General features: G+C 43.0%; 1 protein-coding gene across 1 annotated transcript in view; it reads left to right on the top strand.

Moving 5' to 3' along the window:
* Window positions 1-415: 415 nt before the first annotated feature.
* Window positions 416-12,246, top strand: part of FER1L6 (fer-1 like family member 6) — a gene marked incomplete at both ends in the record, with an annotated part of 64,753 nt that continues 52,922 nt past the window's right edge. The window contains 6 exons of the mRNA XM_084220506.1: window positions 416-450; window positions 8,641-8,723; window positions 9,421-9,547; window positions 10,169-10,223; window positions 10,319-10,450; window positions 11,137-11,199. Of these exons, the coding sequence (XP_084076632.1) occupies window positions 416-450; window positions 8,641-8,723; window positions 9,421-9,547; window positions 10,169-10,223; window positions 10,319-10,450; window positions 11,137-11,199 (495 nt within the window). The remainder of the gene's footprint in view (window positions 451-8,640; window positions 8,724-9,420; window positions 9,548-10,168; window positions 10,224-10,318; window positions 10,451-11,136; window positions 11,200-12,246) is intronic.

Here is a 12,246-nt window from a genome sequence, read left to right as displayed (position 1 = left end):
ATGTTTGCACTGAGATAAATCTTTGTTCTTGTTCAGTGTTTACCAGATTGACTAAGCAGGTACCACATTTGCTACCAGCAAGAAGCAAACTTAAATGCAAATAGAAAAAGGGGACACAGCCTCAAATGTGACCAGGGAGGTTTTAGATTGGATATTTTAAAAAAAGTTCTTCACTGAAAGGGTTATCAAGCAATGAAACAGGCTGCCCAGGAAAGTGGCTGAGTCACCATCCCTAGAGGTATTTAAAAGACATGTAGATGTGGCACTCAGGGACATGGTTTAGTGGGGAGCTTGGCAGTCTCAGGTTAATGGTTGGACCTGATGGTCTTAGGGCTCTTTTCCAGCCTAATTGGTTCTATAGGCTCAGAAAGCCACTCACAATGTAAAAGGTAGAGACTGAAAGAAAAGCAGCAGGATGGAGCCCTCAACAGTGGTACCTCAGGCCCGCAGGTATGTCTCATACCCTCAGGAAATTCTTCCAAGGTTTAAATTAAATTCAGCTAATTATAGCTGAAGACTTTCTCTTGAAGGAAAAGAAAATCAAGAAGTCCTTTAGTGCTTGCTTTAGCTGCTCCTGGGGGGTGTGATTATTATTCCTGGTAAGATCTAGTCCCTAATGCCTTGTGCTGTCTTTAATAATTTCTAACTGCACAAAGTCATGGGAAGTCTTTCACAGTTCAGCAGGTGAGGGGTCAAAATTCCTGTAGAGGGAATAAAGAGCTCTAAGAGGTGCAGGAACACAAGAAAGGACCTCTCTGCATGTAATAACTGTGTTCTTTATTTTGTAGGCCTGTGTTAGTATTTAGTAGATCTGTTACCCAGCTCTTGTGTACTGACATGAGAAATGTCATTGAATATAACCACTAATTTGCATCTGTTCAGGATGTGGCTTCCTTGTTGTCATGACTCATGGTGCATAAGGATGCTAAATGTCAATGCAAAGTCATTGGTTTTCTGCAGGAGGGACAGGATTTGGGAGAACCAAGGCTGTATGTGCCAGGGTGGATGGCCAGTGTTTGCAGACATCCCATGCTCTGCTGCTGCTCTCCCTGAAGCCTTCTCAGAATTTGGAGTTTTACATAATTTGTGATAGAACTCTGCACAATTCAAAAACTCAAATTATAGGTCGCTCAGAGTGCATGTCAGTATACCTGGTATTTCTTCTTCTGCATCTAGGGAAATATTTTTTTTAATTTAAAATGCTGAAAAGCATAGAAGCGACTGTGTCAAACCAGTTTCTGCCTCCCAAGAAGGGCTAAAGGTAGAAAGTTGGACATACAGTTTATTAAACAGGTATGAGCAAGGCCCTCAGCAGTTTCATACACTTAGGAAGTTTATGAGCTGGATGGATATCAGACCCTCTGCCCACAAACTCCTTAAATGGGCCTGAAATCTCCTTGAATTCTCTAACTCAACGACCTTCTTTGCAATGTCTGATTTATGTGTCTCACTGAAGAATACCTCATTTGTTCACACCCCCCTTTGTTTTAACTTGTTGCCTGGTAATGTCATTGAGCACTGTGGTTTTGTGGTCTGGGGAGTGAAACTGCGACACTCCTTTTCTATCCATTGTTCCATGTCACTCATTATTTTATAGCTCACTTCCAAAGAACACTTCAGGTGTGGTTAAACAATATAGTAAACCCAGATGCCTCTCAAAGACATGGGGATCACATGAGGCTCTGATAATTGGGAATGAATTCACCTTCCTGCTCAAATGTGCTCCAAGAATGGATTCACTTTTTCACTATCAGGCTTTATGCTGGATTAGGTATAATTTTGGCAAAAGCTTATGCTGTATGCTTTGGTCATTCAGACAGAAACATGATGATGAACCCATTACTTGTTCAAATCCATGCCAGGTGACCCAGCCATGCATGGATTTGGTATTTATGATCAGGGAATGACCAGAACAGGAGAAACATCCTATGGATTTGGTATTTATGATCAGGGAATGACCAGAACAGGAGAAACTTCCTATGAGGTCATATCCCATATCCATCTGGCACTGTGCTCTTCTCCAGCAGTGGCAAAAGGATGGGATATTTGGGGAGAGCACATGAGCCTGGGCACTTTCTGTGTCCATTCTCCTTAGCATCCAGAACATTTTTATCATCCAGTCCTTTTAGTATTTTCAGTCTTGTTTCTCAAGTGCATCCTCATTCTAGTGTTGTGTTATGCTGTGTAAGAAGCAGCTGTGCTTTCACCCTATTTGCCAGTTTAAATTTATAAAATTTCATCCCATTCCCACTCAGTCATCTCCTCTCCAAATGAAGAATTACAGCTGTTTCAGTCTCTCATAAACTGACTTTTCCCACCCTTTTTCTGTGCCTTCTCTAACCCTGTTGCCTTATTTGAGATGTGGAGACCAAAGCTGCCCACAGAATGTGAGATATTAAACTTTTTTATTCTGTGATCCTGAGTAATGACCTTGTGTAGGTTCACCAGTGCTTTAGAGGCGAGCTGGCACTCGCTCCTTTGTTTCTGACACCCATGCTGACAGCACCCAGCACAGTCTGGATGCTTTGAACTGATGCTGCACAGAGCTGCTAATTCAGAGACCACCAGGGGTGACTCCAGGACCGTCTTCCAGTGTTTGGTAGCCAGTTCAGCATTTCTCAGGCATGCTTCATTAGTTTCACCTCGCTGCACCACCTGAAAAGCTCAAGCAATCATCTCTTTCTCAGGCTAAATAGACTCTGCCAGGACCCTCTTTTGATCACACTTCACAGTGTTTTCTCTGCATTGCTGAGTTTTAGGTTCCTTTTGAAATGGGAAGACAAAGCTGCAAGCTGCAGCCCAAATGCAGTAATTTAGTGGCATAAGAGGTTCCCTTTCATATTTTAATTTAATTTCTTATGCTTTCTAATGGCTAATTTCAATTTTTTATTGCTGCAGTGCAAGGAACAGAAGTTTTACTCAGAAATACTCACAAAGACAGCAGAATTTCTCCTGAAGAGCTATTTTAGAGCCTGTTCTTGAATGCACAGAGCCAGTGTGTAACTAATCCTGACCACTGTATTGTCAACTTGCAATTTTGTTTTCTTATGGAGGAGATATTAATAGTTCAGACAAGACATGTGAAGTCACAGTGTCACATAGATATGGAAAACCCCAAGATTCAGAACTGATTCCTGTGGCTGCCACAGCTGTTTTTTAAATTGCAGCTTGTCATACAGGATTCTGTATTCACCTTCTTGAAGAGCTGAAGCTTTCCTATTGCAAATCCATGGACCTGTCAAAACAGCAGAACCAGGGGGAAATCAGGAAAAGTGTAAACAAGTTAAGGCAGCTTGTAAAAGCTCCAGGCTTTGAAAGAACCCCATCAGAAATAATGGATTTGGGAATAAAGGGAGGTTCTTTGCTGAAGCAGGATGAAGGATCTGACAGTATACTGAACAAAGCAACCCTGCACTGGGAAACAGAGTGAGTGAAATGAATTAATTGGTGAAGTCTTCTCTTAACTTCTATAATCCTGACAAAAGAAGGCATGAAATGAATATATTTTAACCACTCATTAAGATTTTTTTGCTTTCCATATGCCCAAGATCACAGAATTTATTTTATTCAGCCCTCCTGGATAATTAAATGTAGTGCAATTAGTTTCTTCCCTGGGACTTCATTTATTATCACAAATGACATACTGTCTTAATAAAACATGGTTGTGAATTAACCAATTGTGCTCATGTGACTGTTTTAAATTTAGTAGACTTTTCATTTTGAAGCCACATCTTTGTATTGTAATTGTGTTTTATTCTTTGGAAAAGGGGATTTAAGTTATGAGATAATTTCCTTGACTAGTACTGTGGGAGTGTTAAAATGAGCCAAGAGTCATTCCTACATTTCAGGTTTGTTGTTTTTTTTGGTTTTTTTTTTATTTGAAATGAAATGAAGTAACACTTTTATAACTTAGAGAACTGGTGTTTATTTCATGGAAATTAGAACTACTCATGTGTAGATAATTATTCACCTGTTTGATCTACTGAAAGACTCTTGAAAATGAACTTACATTGAAGAAGTGGAATTTTAAGGAGCTGAATAAAAACCCCACCAAGACGTCTTAGAAAATGCAAATAACAAAATCCAAAGATAAAAACCCACCTATCAAATTTTATGTTCGTGTATAGGAAGGCAGAAGTATTTTTCCTCTTTCTTCAGTTTCTGCTTCCTCAGCCAAGGCAACCACTGTGCCCATGGCTTACAGTCTTGAGGCACTGGAGCTGCACAAACCTTTGATCATCCCTGAACGAAATAATTTTGATGGTTCCAAAAGGTTTGCTAAGACTGCTGCTTGCAGGGAGGAAGGGACTTGCGAGGAAAGCAGGGCAGCTGCTGCAATAAGGACTTTCTGCTGCCAAGAGCATGCTGGCAGCTCACTCAGCCTCTGTGAGAACTGGATGGTCCTGGGGGATGTGCTGGGTAAAACAGGCTTTGTATCTGTGTCTGATCTGGGTGTGCAGACCTCACTCCCTGTGCCCACCAGGAGCACAGCTCACACACCTGCACAAGGGAAGGGCATCTCAAGGTACAGAAATGGAACTTGGCAAATGTCTTGGTCTGTTGTAGCTAAGCTCAAGTCTGGGTTTTGCTTGAACTAGTTCTGGGAAACTGCACGGGGAGGGGGCTCTGAGGAAGGGACAGAAGGTCCCTCCTTGAGCTCCACGTGTCTGTGTTTAAATGGCTCAGTTTATTCTTCCAGCTGCATAAATGATGGAGAAGGGTTTTCTGCCACCCCACAGTGCGTGCCCAGAGTGAGGCAGATAACCTGCACCCTCCAAGTGCCTGTTTGTCCCTGGATGGCTTGTAACCATTCCCACAGCAGCAAGGCAGACTCCTCCTGAAACAGCTCTTCAAGCACACAGACTTCTGAAAAGACTTTGCTGGAAGAAAATACTATGTTTAAACAGTGTGGAGGGACTCTGAAGTTCAGTATTAGTAAGGTCATTTGAACACTCATGCTGACAGCTCTGAAGTGGATATTTTTGGCCTGCTTGCCTTTAAATTAGACTGCAAATTGCAATTATTGGATATCTAAGAGAACATTATGCTGTGCAAGAAGTGATCACAAAGCCTCTGTGATGATGGAACAGCTTAGATGAAAAGAAAGAGCACGAAAGCAATCTTTTGAAAGCTGGATGCTGCCATGGATGAACCTTGACAACAGGAGAATGAAATTTGTGAGTCTTTTTTTCAAGGTGTGAAAATTAATTCAGAGACCCAGTGGACCTGTGGCACTGAGAAGAGGAAATGCACACTTGTGTTTACAGAGGTGTGAATTCAACATGGTCTGAGGATAGACAAATGCTGTGGTATGGTTGCTGCCCCACTCTTATTTACTATTTATATCAGGGAAGCCTCAGTGGATCAAAGTCATAAAGTAAGGTCTACATTGTACTGTGCATATGCAGAAAAGAAAATTTCTCCCAACTTCAGATTTTTTTACAATCCCCATGTGAAAGGAGCTGGGACACTCGGTCCTGTTTGAACTGAGAAATGTTCTTGATTAGCTGAAATGGCTGATTTTTAATTGCTTCTAATCAAAGCACATAAAACAGGAAACCTCTTTGTAGCATGTAAGAATTCTTTCATCTGCCTTCTCTTTGGGCATGAAATTGCTTTATTCTATCTCAAATTAGCCTGGAGGATTGAGTAAGGAGCAAAACCTCTATTTGTGCATTATGTAGCACATGGGGGTTAAATCTTCACTGAAGTTTTTGAGTAATGCCTCAACACCAACCTCCAACCTCCCCACAGGTCCATGACTGGTGAATGAGTTTTTCTGCACCCAAGGCTCTCCTGATTTCCCATTTTTGTTTGTGCCTCACTGATAACCAGCAGGTCCTGGGGGAACAGGAGACATTTCTTCAGTATATCTTTGGGGTTTACTTAGAGGGGGCACAAAGTTTTATGCCTGGCCTAGGGCTACAGATGGGTATGGATAACTTTGGGGTCATTCTGAAATCTGGTGCAACTGCACAGAAGATCCAAACTTTCTCTTGTTAAAATTTACACCATCACAGGGAAGAAGGGATGGAATAATTTCCAAGTTTTCAGCAGTTGATTGAATTTATGTCAAAACTGCAGGGAAAAACATTTTGTGGAAATCTGAAGAAAGTTTACTTGTTTTATTCCTTCCATAAGAACAAACTGTCTACCACAAACAGCATATCCACAGAACACCTTCAGGATGCCTAGCTGGTTATTTTGAGCAGTGTGGATGTTACCCATGTGCACAGTAGCAGGGTGTGTGATGGGTTTTCTCCTCGAGCCAGATCTTATGAGCTCTCAGAGAAACCATCACACCCGAGATAGCTCTGCTACCTGGAATGGCATAAAATCTGCAGGATGGCCTCTGAGGCAGTGTTGGAAACAGAAAAGTTTTAATAAAAGGCAGAATAACAAAGCTCCTTCACAGAAAACTCTAGCTAGGGGCAAGAGGTTTTTTTGCTCTTGCTAAAACACTTCACAAAAGCAATGATTTCCTTTGTTCTCTTCTTTTTCCAGTGAATTGCCTAGGTGGGATTTTTTGGCTTCTGTCCAATTGGCAGCCCTAGATTTGAGGTGAAGTCCTAAAGGTCTTCTAAGATGTCTTTTTACCAAGTTGAGGAGAGAAACTTCTGGGCTTTTTTCCTTTTTAAGGAGACAAAGGATAATTTGGATACTTCGTCAACAGGGGGCACATTCCTACAGGTGTGCACACTGACACCGGCTGACAAGCGGTTTTACAGGTCAAAGTGGTGGAGCCTATTGTGAAGGACTGATTCATTCAGTTCCCTGAAGACTTAATTTACTTACTTTAGACCCTTACAGAGAAGATTCTCTCTGGCAAATCCCATGTACAGAGAATGCCACCCTGCTCTCCTGCTGAACAGACCCACTCTCTTCGTTCCCATAGCTGAGCCTGGCAAGTGACCTGTGCTTGCTGCCTCTGCTGCTGTCGAGGGACACATCTCTGCATGGTGATCTTGGCCAAGGTAACCTCTGGGGACAGGGACAGGGGTCAGGGACACATCTCTGCATGGTGATCTTGGCTAAGGTAACCTCTGGGGTCAGGGACAGGGGACAGGGACACATCTCTGTATGGTGATCTTGGCCAAGGTAACCTCTGGGGACAGGGACAGGGACACATCTCTGCATGGTGATCTTGGCCAAGGTAACCTCTGGGGACAGGGACAGGGGACAGGGACACATCTCTGCATGGTGATCTTGGCCAAGGTAACCTCTGGGGACAGGGGTGCAGGAGAGCTCGGATGCAGCCTGATGCCATTTGTGCCCAAACCTCTGACAGAATAAAAACCTGAGACAGAAATGTGGTGTACTTCAAAGATGCATTTTGCTCTTGGCACCATGCAGATATCCAAAGCTTGGCCAGTTCTCTTTCTGTTACCCTGTGGCACCTTCTGCAGTTCTGTCTTTAGGCAGTTTCAAGTGTTTTGACAGCCCAGTCACACATCAGGCTTTATTAATGGCCATTTCCTGCAGCCACCCTCTGACTCTTGCTTTGCTTGAGGCCTGTTTTTTGTCTGAGTGCTACATTTCCACGCATACTGATGACATTTTAGGATTCTTTGGTACAAAGAAGTTGTACATTTTCTGCTGTTGTACCCTACATTGCTGACATTCCTCTTGGGCTGGCCAGTAAACCTAATTTGCTTGCTCTGAATACAACCTTTAAACATTACCAACTTCTCTTTCCAGTTTGCAGTATCTTTTCCTCCACAGCTTGAGTTTGCAGATGATTTCAGATGTTTGAGCACTGGTCACTATCAGGTTTACTCAGCTTGTAGGTGCCTGCTTGTTTTGGCTCATTGGACTGTGTGCTTGTGCAGGTAAATTTTTATACCTACAATAATTTAGGCAAACAAATCCTCTAATGACAGGGGGAAGAAAATTTGCTGAATGTTTGTCACTGCATGCTTGTGGCCAACAAAGAACCTGAAAAATGCTGCTATTATATGAAATCCTTTGTGTTTCCTGTCACCACTTGGTTTGTTTGTCAGTACCATTAATAGCACAAAGTTCTCAAGCAGACTGGATTGTTTCTCCCTCTAAAACATGTGGCATATTTATTTTCTTGGAAGAACTGATGCTAAGCAGAAACACCTCTCTAACACAGCTTGAGGAGTAACCCTTGTTCAGGCTTGTTCACTGCTTTGCTGCTGAAGGGGAGTGAGAACTGCCTAAATTATGTGGGTGTAGTGGGTATTTACACAAATGACTTTATCTCAATTCAGTGGAAAACTGCTTTTGTTCTAGATCCTCTAATCTGCCTTTTATCTTTGGTCTTGTCACAGGCATAAGGAATGAGCTACATGTGTGGGAAGTCAGTAGATTGGAAACTTATCTTTGATTTCCTTTCTTTGCGTCCTGCCATCTTGGTTTGAACAGAAGTTTTGGCTCTTGTCACATTATATTTGCTTGTACATGGCCAAATTTTAAAAAGAAACTACATGGGATGAAGCAAAAAGTCAGAGCTTTCTCTTGTTTCTCTCGTTTGCTGTCAATAAAAGGAAATTCAGAATATAATGATCTTGCTAGGAAATCAAAACTCCCTCTTAACAACTCCTTGAGTTAAATTAGAATCCAGTACAGAGAAAAGTTTGAAAATACTGAACTGATCAATTTTCTTTACTTTTTCAGAAAGGGGCTGTTTGCTGGAATGAAGCTGAAGAAGAAGAAAAAAGGCGAGAGAGGGCTGACTATTGCAAACAAAGACGCATTGGGTAAGCCTCATAAATCAATATTTCAACAGGGATGAGCAGGTGGTGGGGGATTATATTAGATCTGATTTCATGTGAACTCATTTGAATTGTGTCTCAAGGCTCAGCATTGATAAAACAGGCAGTAAAATCCTTATCACTCCCAAATAAACAGCTAATTCTTTTTGCATTAACTGTTTCATGAAGTTCACGTTCAGATTCTGTGAGTTTATACTGCTCCATCTGGTGCAGTAAAGTAAAAATGTCAGCCTGCCTCTTTGCATAGAGAGATGGCACATTTTTGAGTTTTTGTTTTCTACTTTACAGGTAGATAATTTACTACAGGTGTGTAACTCCTCTGGAAGTTCTGTTTCTTTTAGAAACCATCAATACTCAGCCTGCTTAGGCTGTGGTGGCTGGATGGGCTGGCTCCATAAAGCTGGCAGATTTACTCAGCAGTGTGTGTGTGCCTGTTGTGAGTGCCCAGGGTGAGGAGAGTGGCTACAGCCACATGGATATGGGAAATGGTTTTGCACAGGGGGGGAGCTGCTGCTGTAATCAATGCTGCTCAATACAGACCACGAGAGTATCTCTGACTGGGACACCCAAATAAATAAAATATTCAGCTCATCATGGTGAATTCACTGCTCTTCTCCAAGTGAGATTTTTGCTGCTAGAAATCAGATGTGGGTTTTACTTCCTTGTCTGTTTTCTTCATCAGGTGGTCATGATGAGATTTCAAGTTTTCTCCATGACACTCTTGGAAGACAGGAAGAGGCAGAGGAAGACCTAATGAACAGTGATGCTCTGTCCAGTGCTTTTGGATCCTTAAGCCCAAATAGGAAAAGGTGCTCCTTCATGTATCTTACCTAACATCCCCCAGACATCTTTTCCAGATCCCTGTTTTCCAGGAAGGGCATTGCCCTTGAACAAAACATCTGACAGAAAATCCCTTTGCTGACAGCAGTGATCCCTACACTCCTGCTCTCCCACATGACAGAGTGGAGTGCATGTGTCAGCTCAGAGATATCACCAGACGCTATCCAGTGCAGGGAGAGGTTGAAAGGGATCCTGAGTGTGCCACAACTGTACTAAGGAGCTCTGCTAAACAAAACCATCCAAAGGGAACAGTGATGTCTGTAGTGAAGAGCTTGTGTAGTCGTGCTTTTCATACAGGAGAGGAATGCAGTCTGGGGAGGACTAGAGTCAAGCTTGATGGGATCAACAAGTGAAATCATTGCCACAATAGGTGGCTGCACTGGTTTGTGTGCATGCAAAACATTTCCCTATCAAAAAGTATATGAGGAAGACAGAGATGGTCTCTGCTGATGAAATCAAGCCTAACAGTTCACAACAGAGCTGTCTGTCATAAATAATACTTGTTTACTGTTGAGAAGTCCTCCCAGTGTGTGTCCAAGTACCAGCTCTTACCTAGAGATGTCTAATGACTTCTTCTGACATTTAAACAGGGCAAAGCTGGTGACCAGAATTCATGAAGAGGAGATGAAATCCCAGAACTACCAGGTGAGCAGGGGGTGACAGCCCTTGTGTGACTGTGCATTCCCCAGGCAGGCTGGCCCTGAGCCCAGGAGTGTCCATGGTGTCCTTGTGCCCCACAGATTGCCATCACCATCATCGAGGCCAGGCAGCTGGTGGGCGAGAACATCGACCCTGTGGTGATCATCGAGATAGGGGATGAGAAGAAGCAAACAACAGTGAAGGAAGGCACAAATGCCCCTTTCTACAATGAAGTAGGTGCTTTCTCTTAAAAAAGACACTTTCTTCTATGGTTCTGGCTGGGCTCTGCCATTGGTAGCTCATAAGGGGATGAATTAAGTTTGCAGCACTTCCATGTCTGAGCAGGGAGGTCTCTCCAGGAGACAAAGCACCAGCAATAGCTCCCTGGGGTTTTAGATCTGTTTGCTCTTTCTCTTCTCAAGGTCTGTCCACCCTTTTCCCTATCCTCTCCAGCACATTCTGCCTTACCACCACTGCTGCTGCAGCTTTTAAAATCATCCATTTAGGAGCTTTGTCTATACTGCAGCCCTCCATACATCCACCCCCTTTTCTACTATTTCGTGGTTTCAGCCTTTCCTTGACATGTGTTTGTTCCAATTGGTGACAAATGACACCAAAACAATCCCCAAAACAAACAGGTCCCTTTTGACAATACCTCCTGACGCAGACTGAGGCCCATGGGCATTTGTGAAGCAAGTCTTGAGCAGCCATGTAAGGAATAGAGTAGAAAACAAGTCTGGGCCATGGCAGAAACACATCAGGGTCAAGGAAAGAATTTTGCTTTTTCCACCACTGCCCCCCTGCACCCCAGAATCTCACCTGGGCTCTGTGCAGTAACACAAAATGCTGAACCATGCAGCTGACAGCACTGTCTGCCTGCCCAGGGATGGTTCTCACCTGCTGCCCCCTCTTCCCACAGTACTTCGTGTTCGATTTCGTTGGACCGCAGGTGTTGCTGTTTGACAAAATAATCAACATCTCTGTAAGTACCCAGGAAAGCTTAACACAGTAAGTAAAGGGCATTGTTTCTCTGTCATTTCAAATCTAAAGGATTCTTAATGTAGTTTAAAAAAAATTTTGTGTACCAAGAGTGCTAGAAAGTCACCATGAAGTATAGGAAAGAGAACAGAGGAGAGGGTAAGGAGGGGGAGTCAGCTGGAAGAGATTTGAAGGAACATACCCAAAAGGAAGATTTAGTCTGTATTTTCAGGGACACTCCTTTCTGTGTGGCGAACTGCAAGGAAGAGTGAGAAAATTCGGCTTAGCTTTCTCTTCTCACTGCCTTCATCCATCTAATTTTCAACCTGCCACTTGCTTCAAATGACTGAGTTCAAACTTCTTGCTTACATCAGTTCCTCAGATATAACTGTTTCTAACTACATGGAACTAATCTAATGCAGACACTTTTCCTCAGCAGGGGCTCTCAGGCTGCCTGAGTGTCACTGGTTGGTTGCTCTTAGCATGGGAGTACTCTCCAAGAGTTTAGTGCTGCTTCCGCTGCTCACTGCAACTAAAGTCCTACAGGGGGACCTTATTGCTCTCTACAAATACCTGAAACAAGCTCAGAGACAGGTGTGGCTTGCTCTCTTCTCCCAAGTAACCAGAGACAGGACTTTCCAGGAGGAAATGGCCTCAAGTTGGACCAGAAGAAATTTAGACTGGATATTGGGAAAATTTCTTCACTGAAGGGGTAGATAGGCATTGGAATAGACTGTCCAGAGAAGGGGTGGAATCACCATCCCCAGAGGGATTTAAAAGGCATGTGGATGTAGCAGCTGGGGACACAGTTTAGTGGTGGACTTGGCAATGCTGGGTTGATGATTGGGCTTCATCCTTAAGATCTTTTCCAACCTAAATGATTCCATGTTCTGTGACATTTCAGAACAGTCCTGATAGAAGACACACATGTTCTTGGGCTTGGACATTAGATAACGATGTACAGTTTGGAAGGCCAAGTCTGTGGAACCAAGTTAATTATCTTGTCCAAAACTCATCACCATGTGTAGCAGAGCTGCTAAGGAATTAAAGA

This window comes from Fringilla coelebs (assembly GCF_963513975.1).
Source record: "Fringilla coelebs genome assembly, chromosome: 1".
Classification (NCBI taxonomy): Eukaryota; Metazoa; Chordata; class Aves; order Passeriformes; family Fringillidae; genus Fringilla; species Fringilla coelebs.
This window is presented reverse-complemented; position numbering and strand designations above follow the sequence as displayed.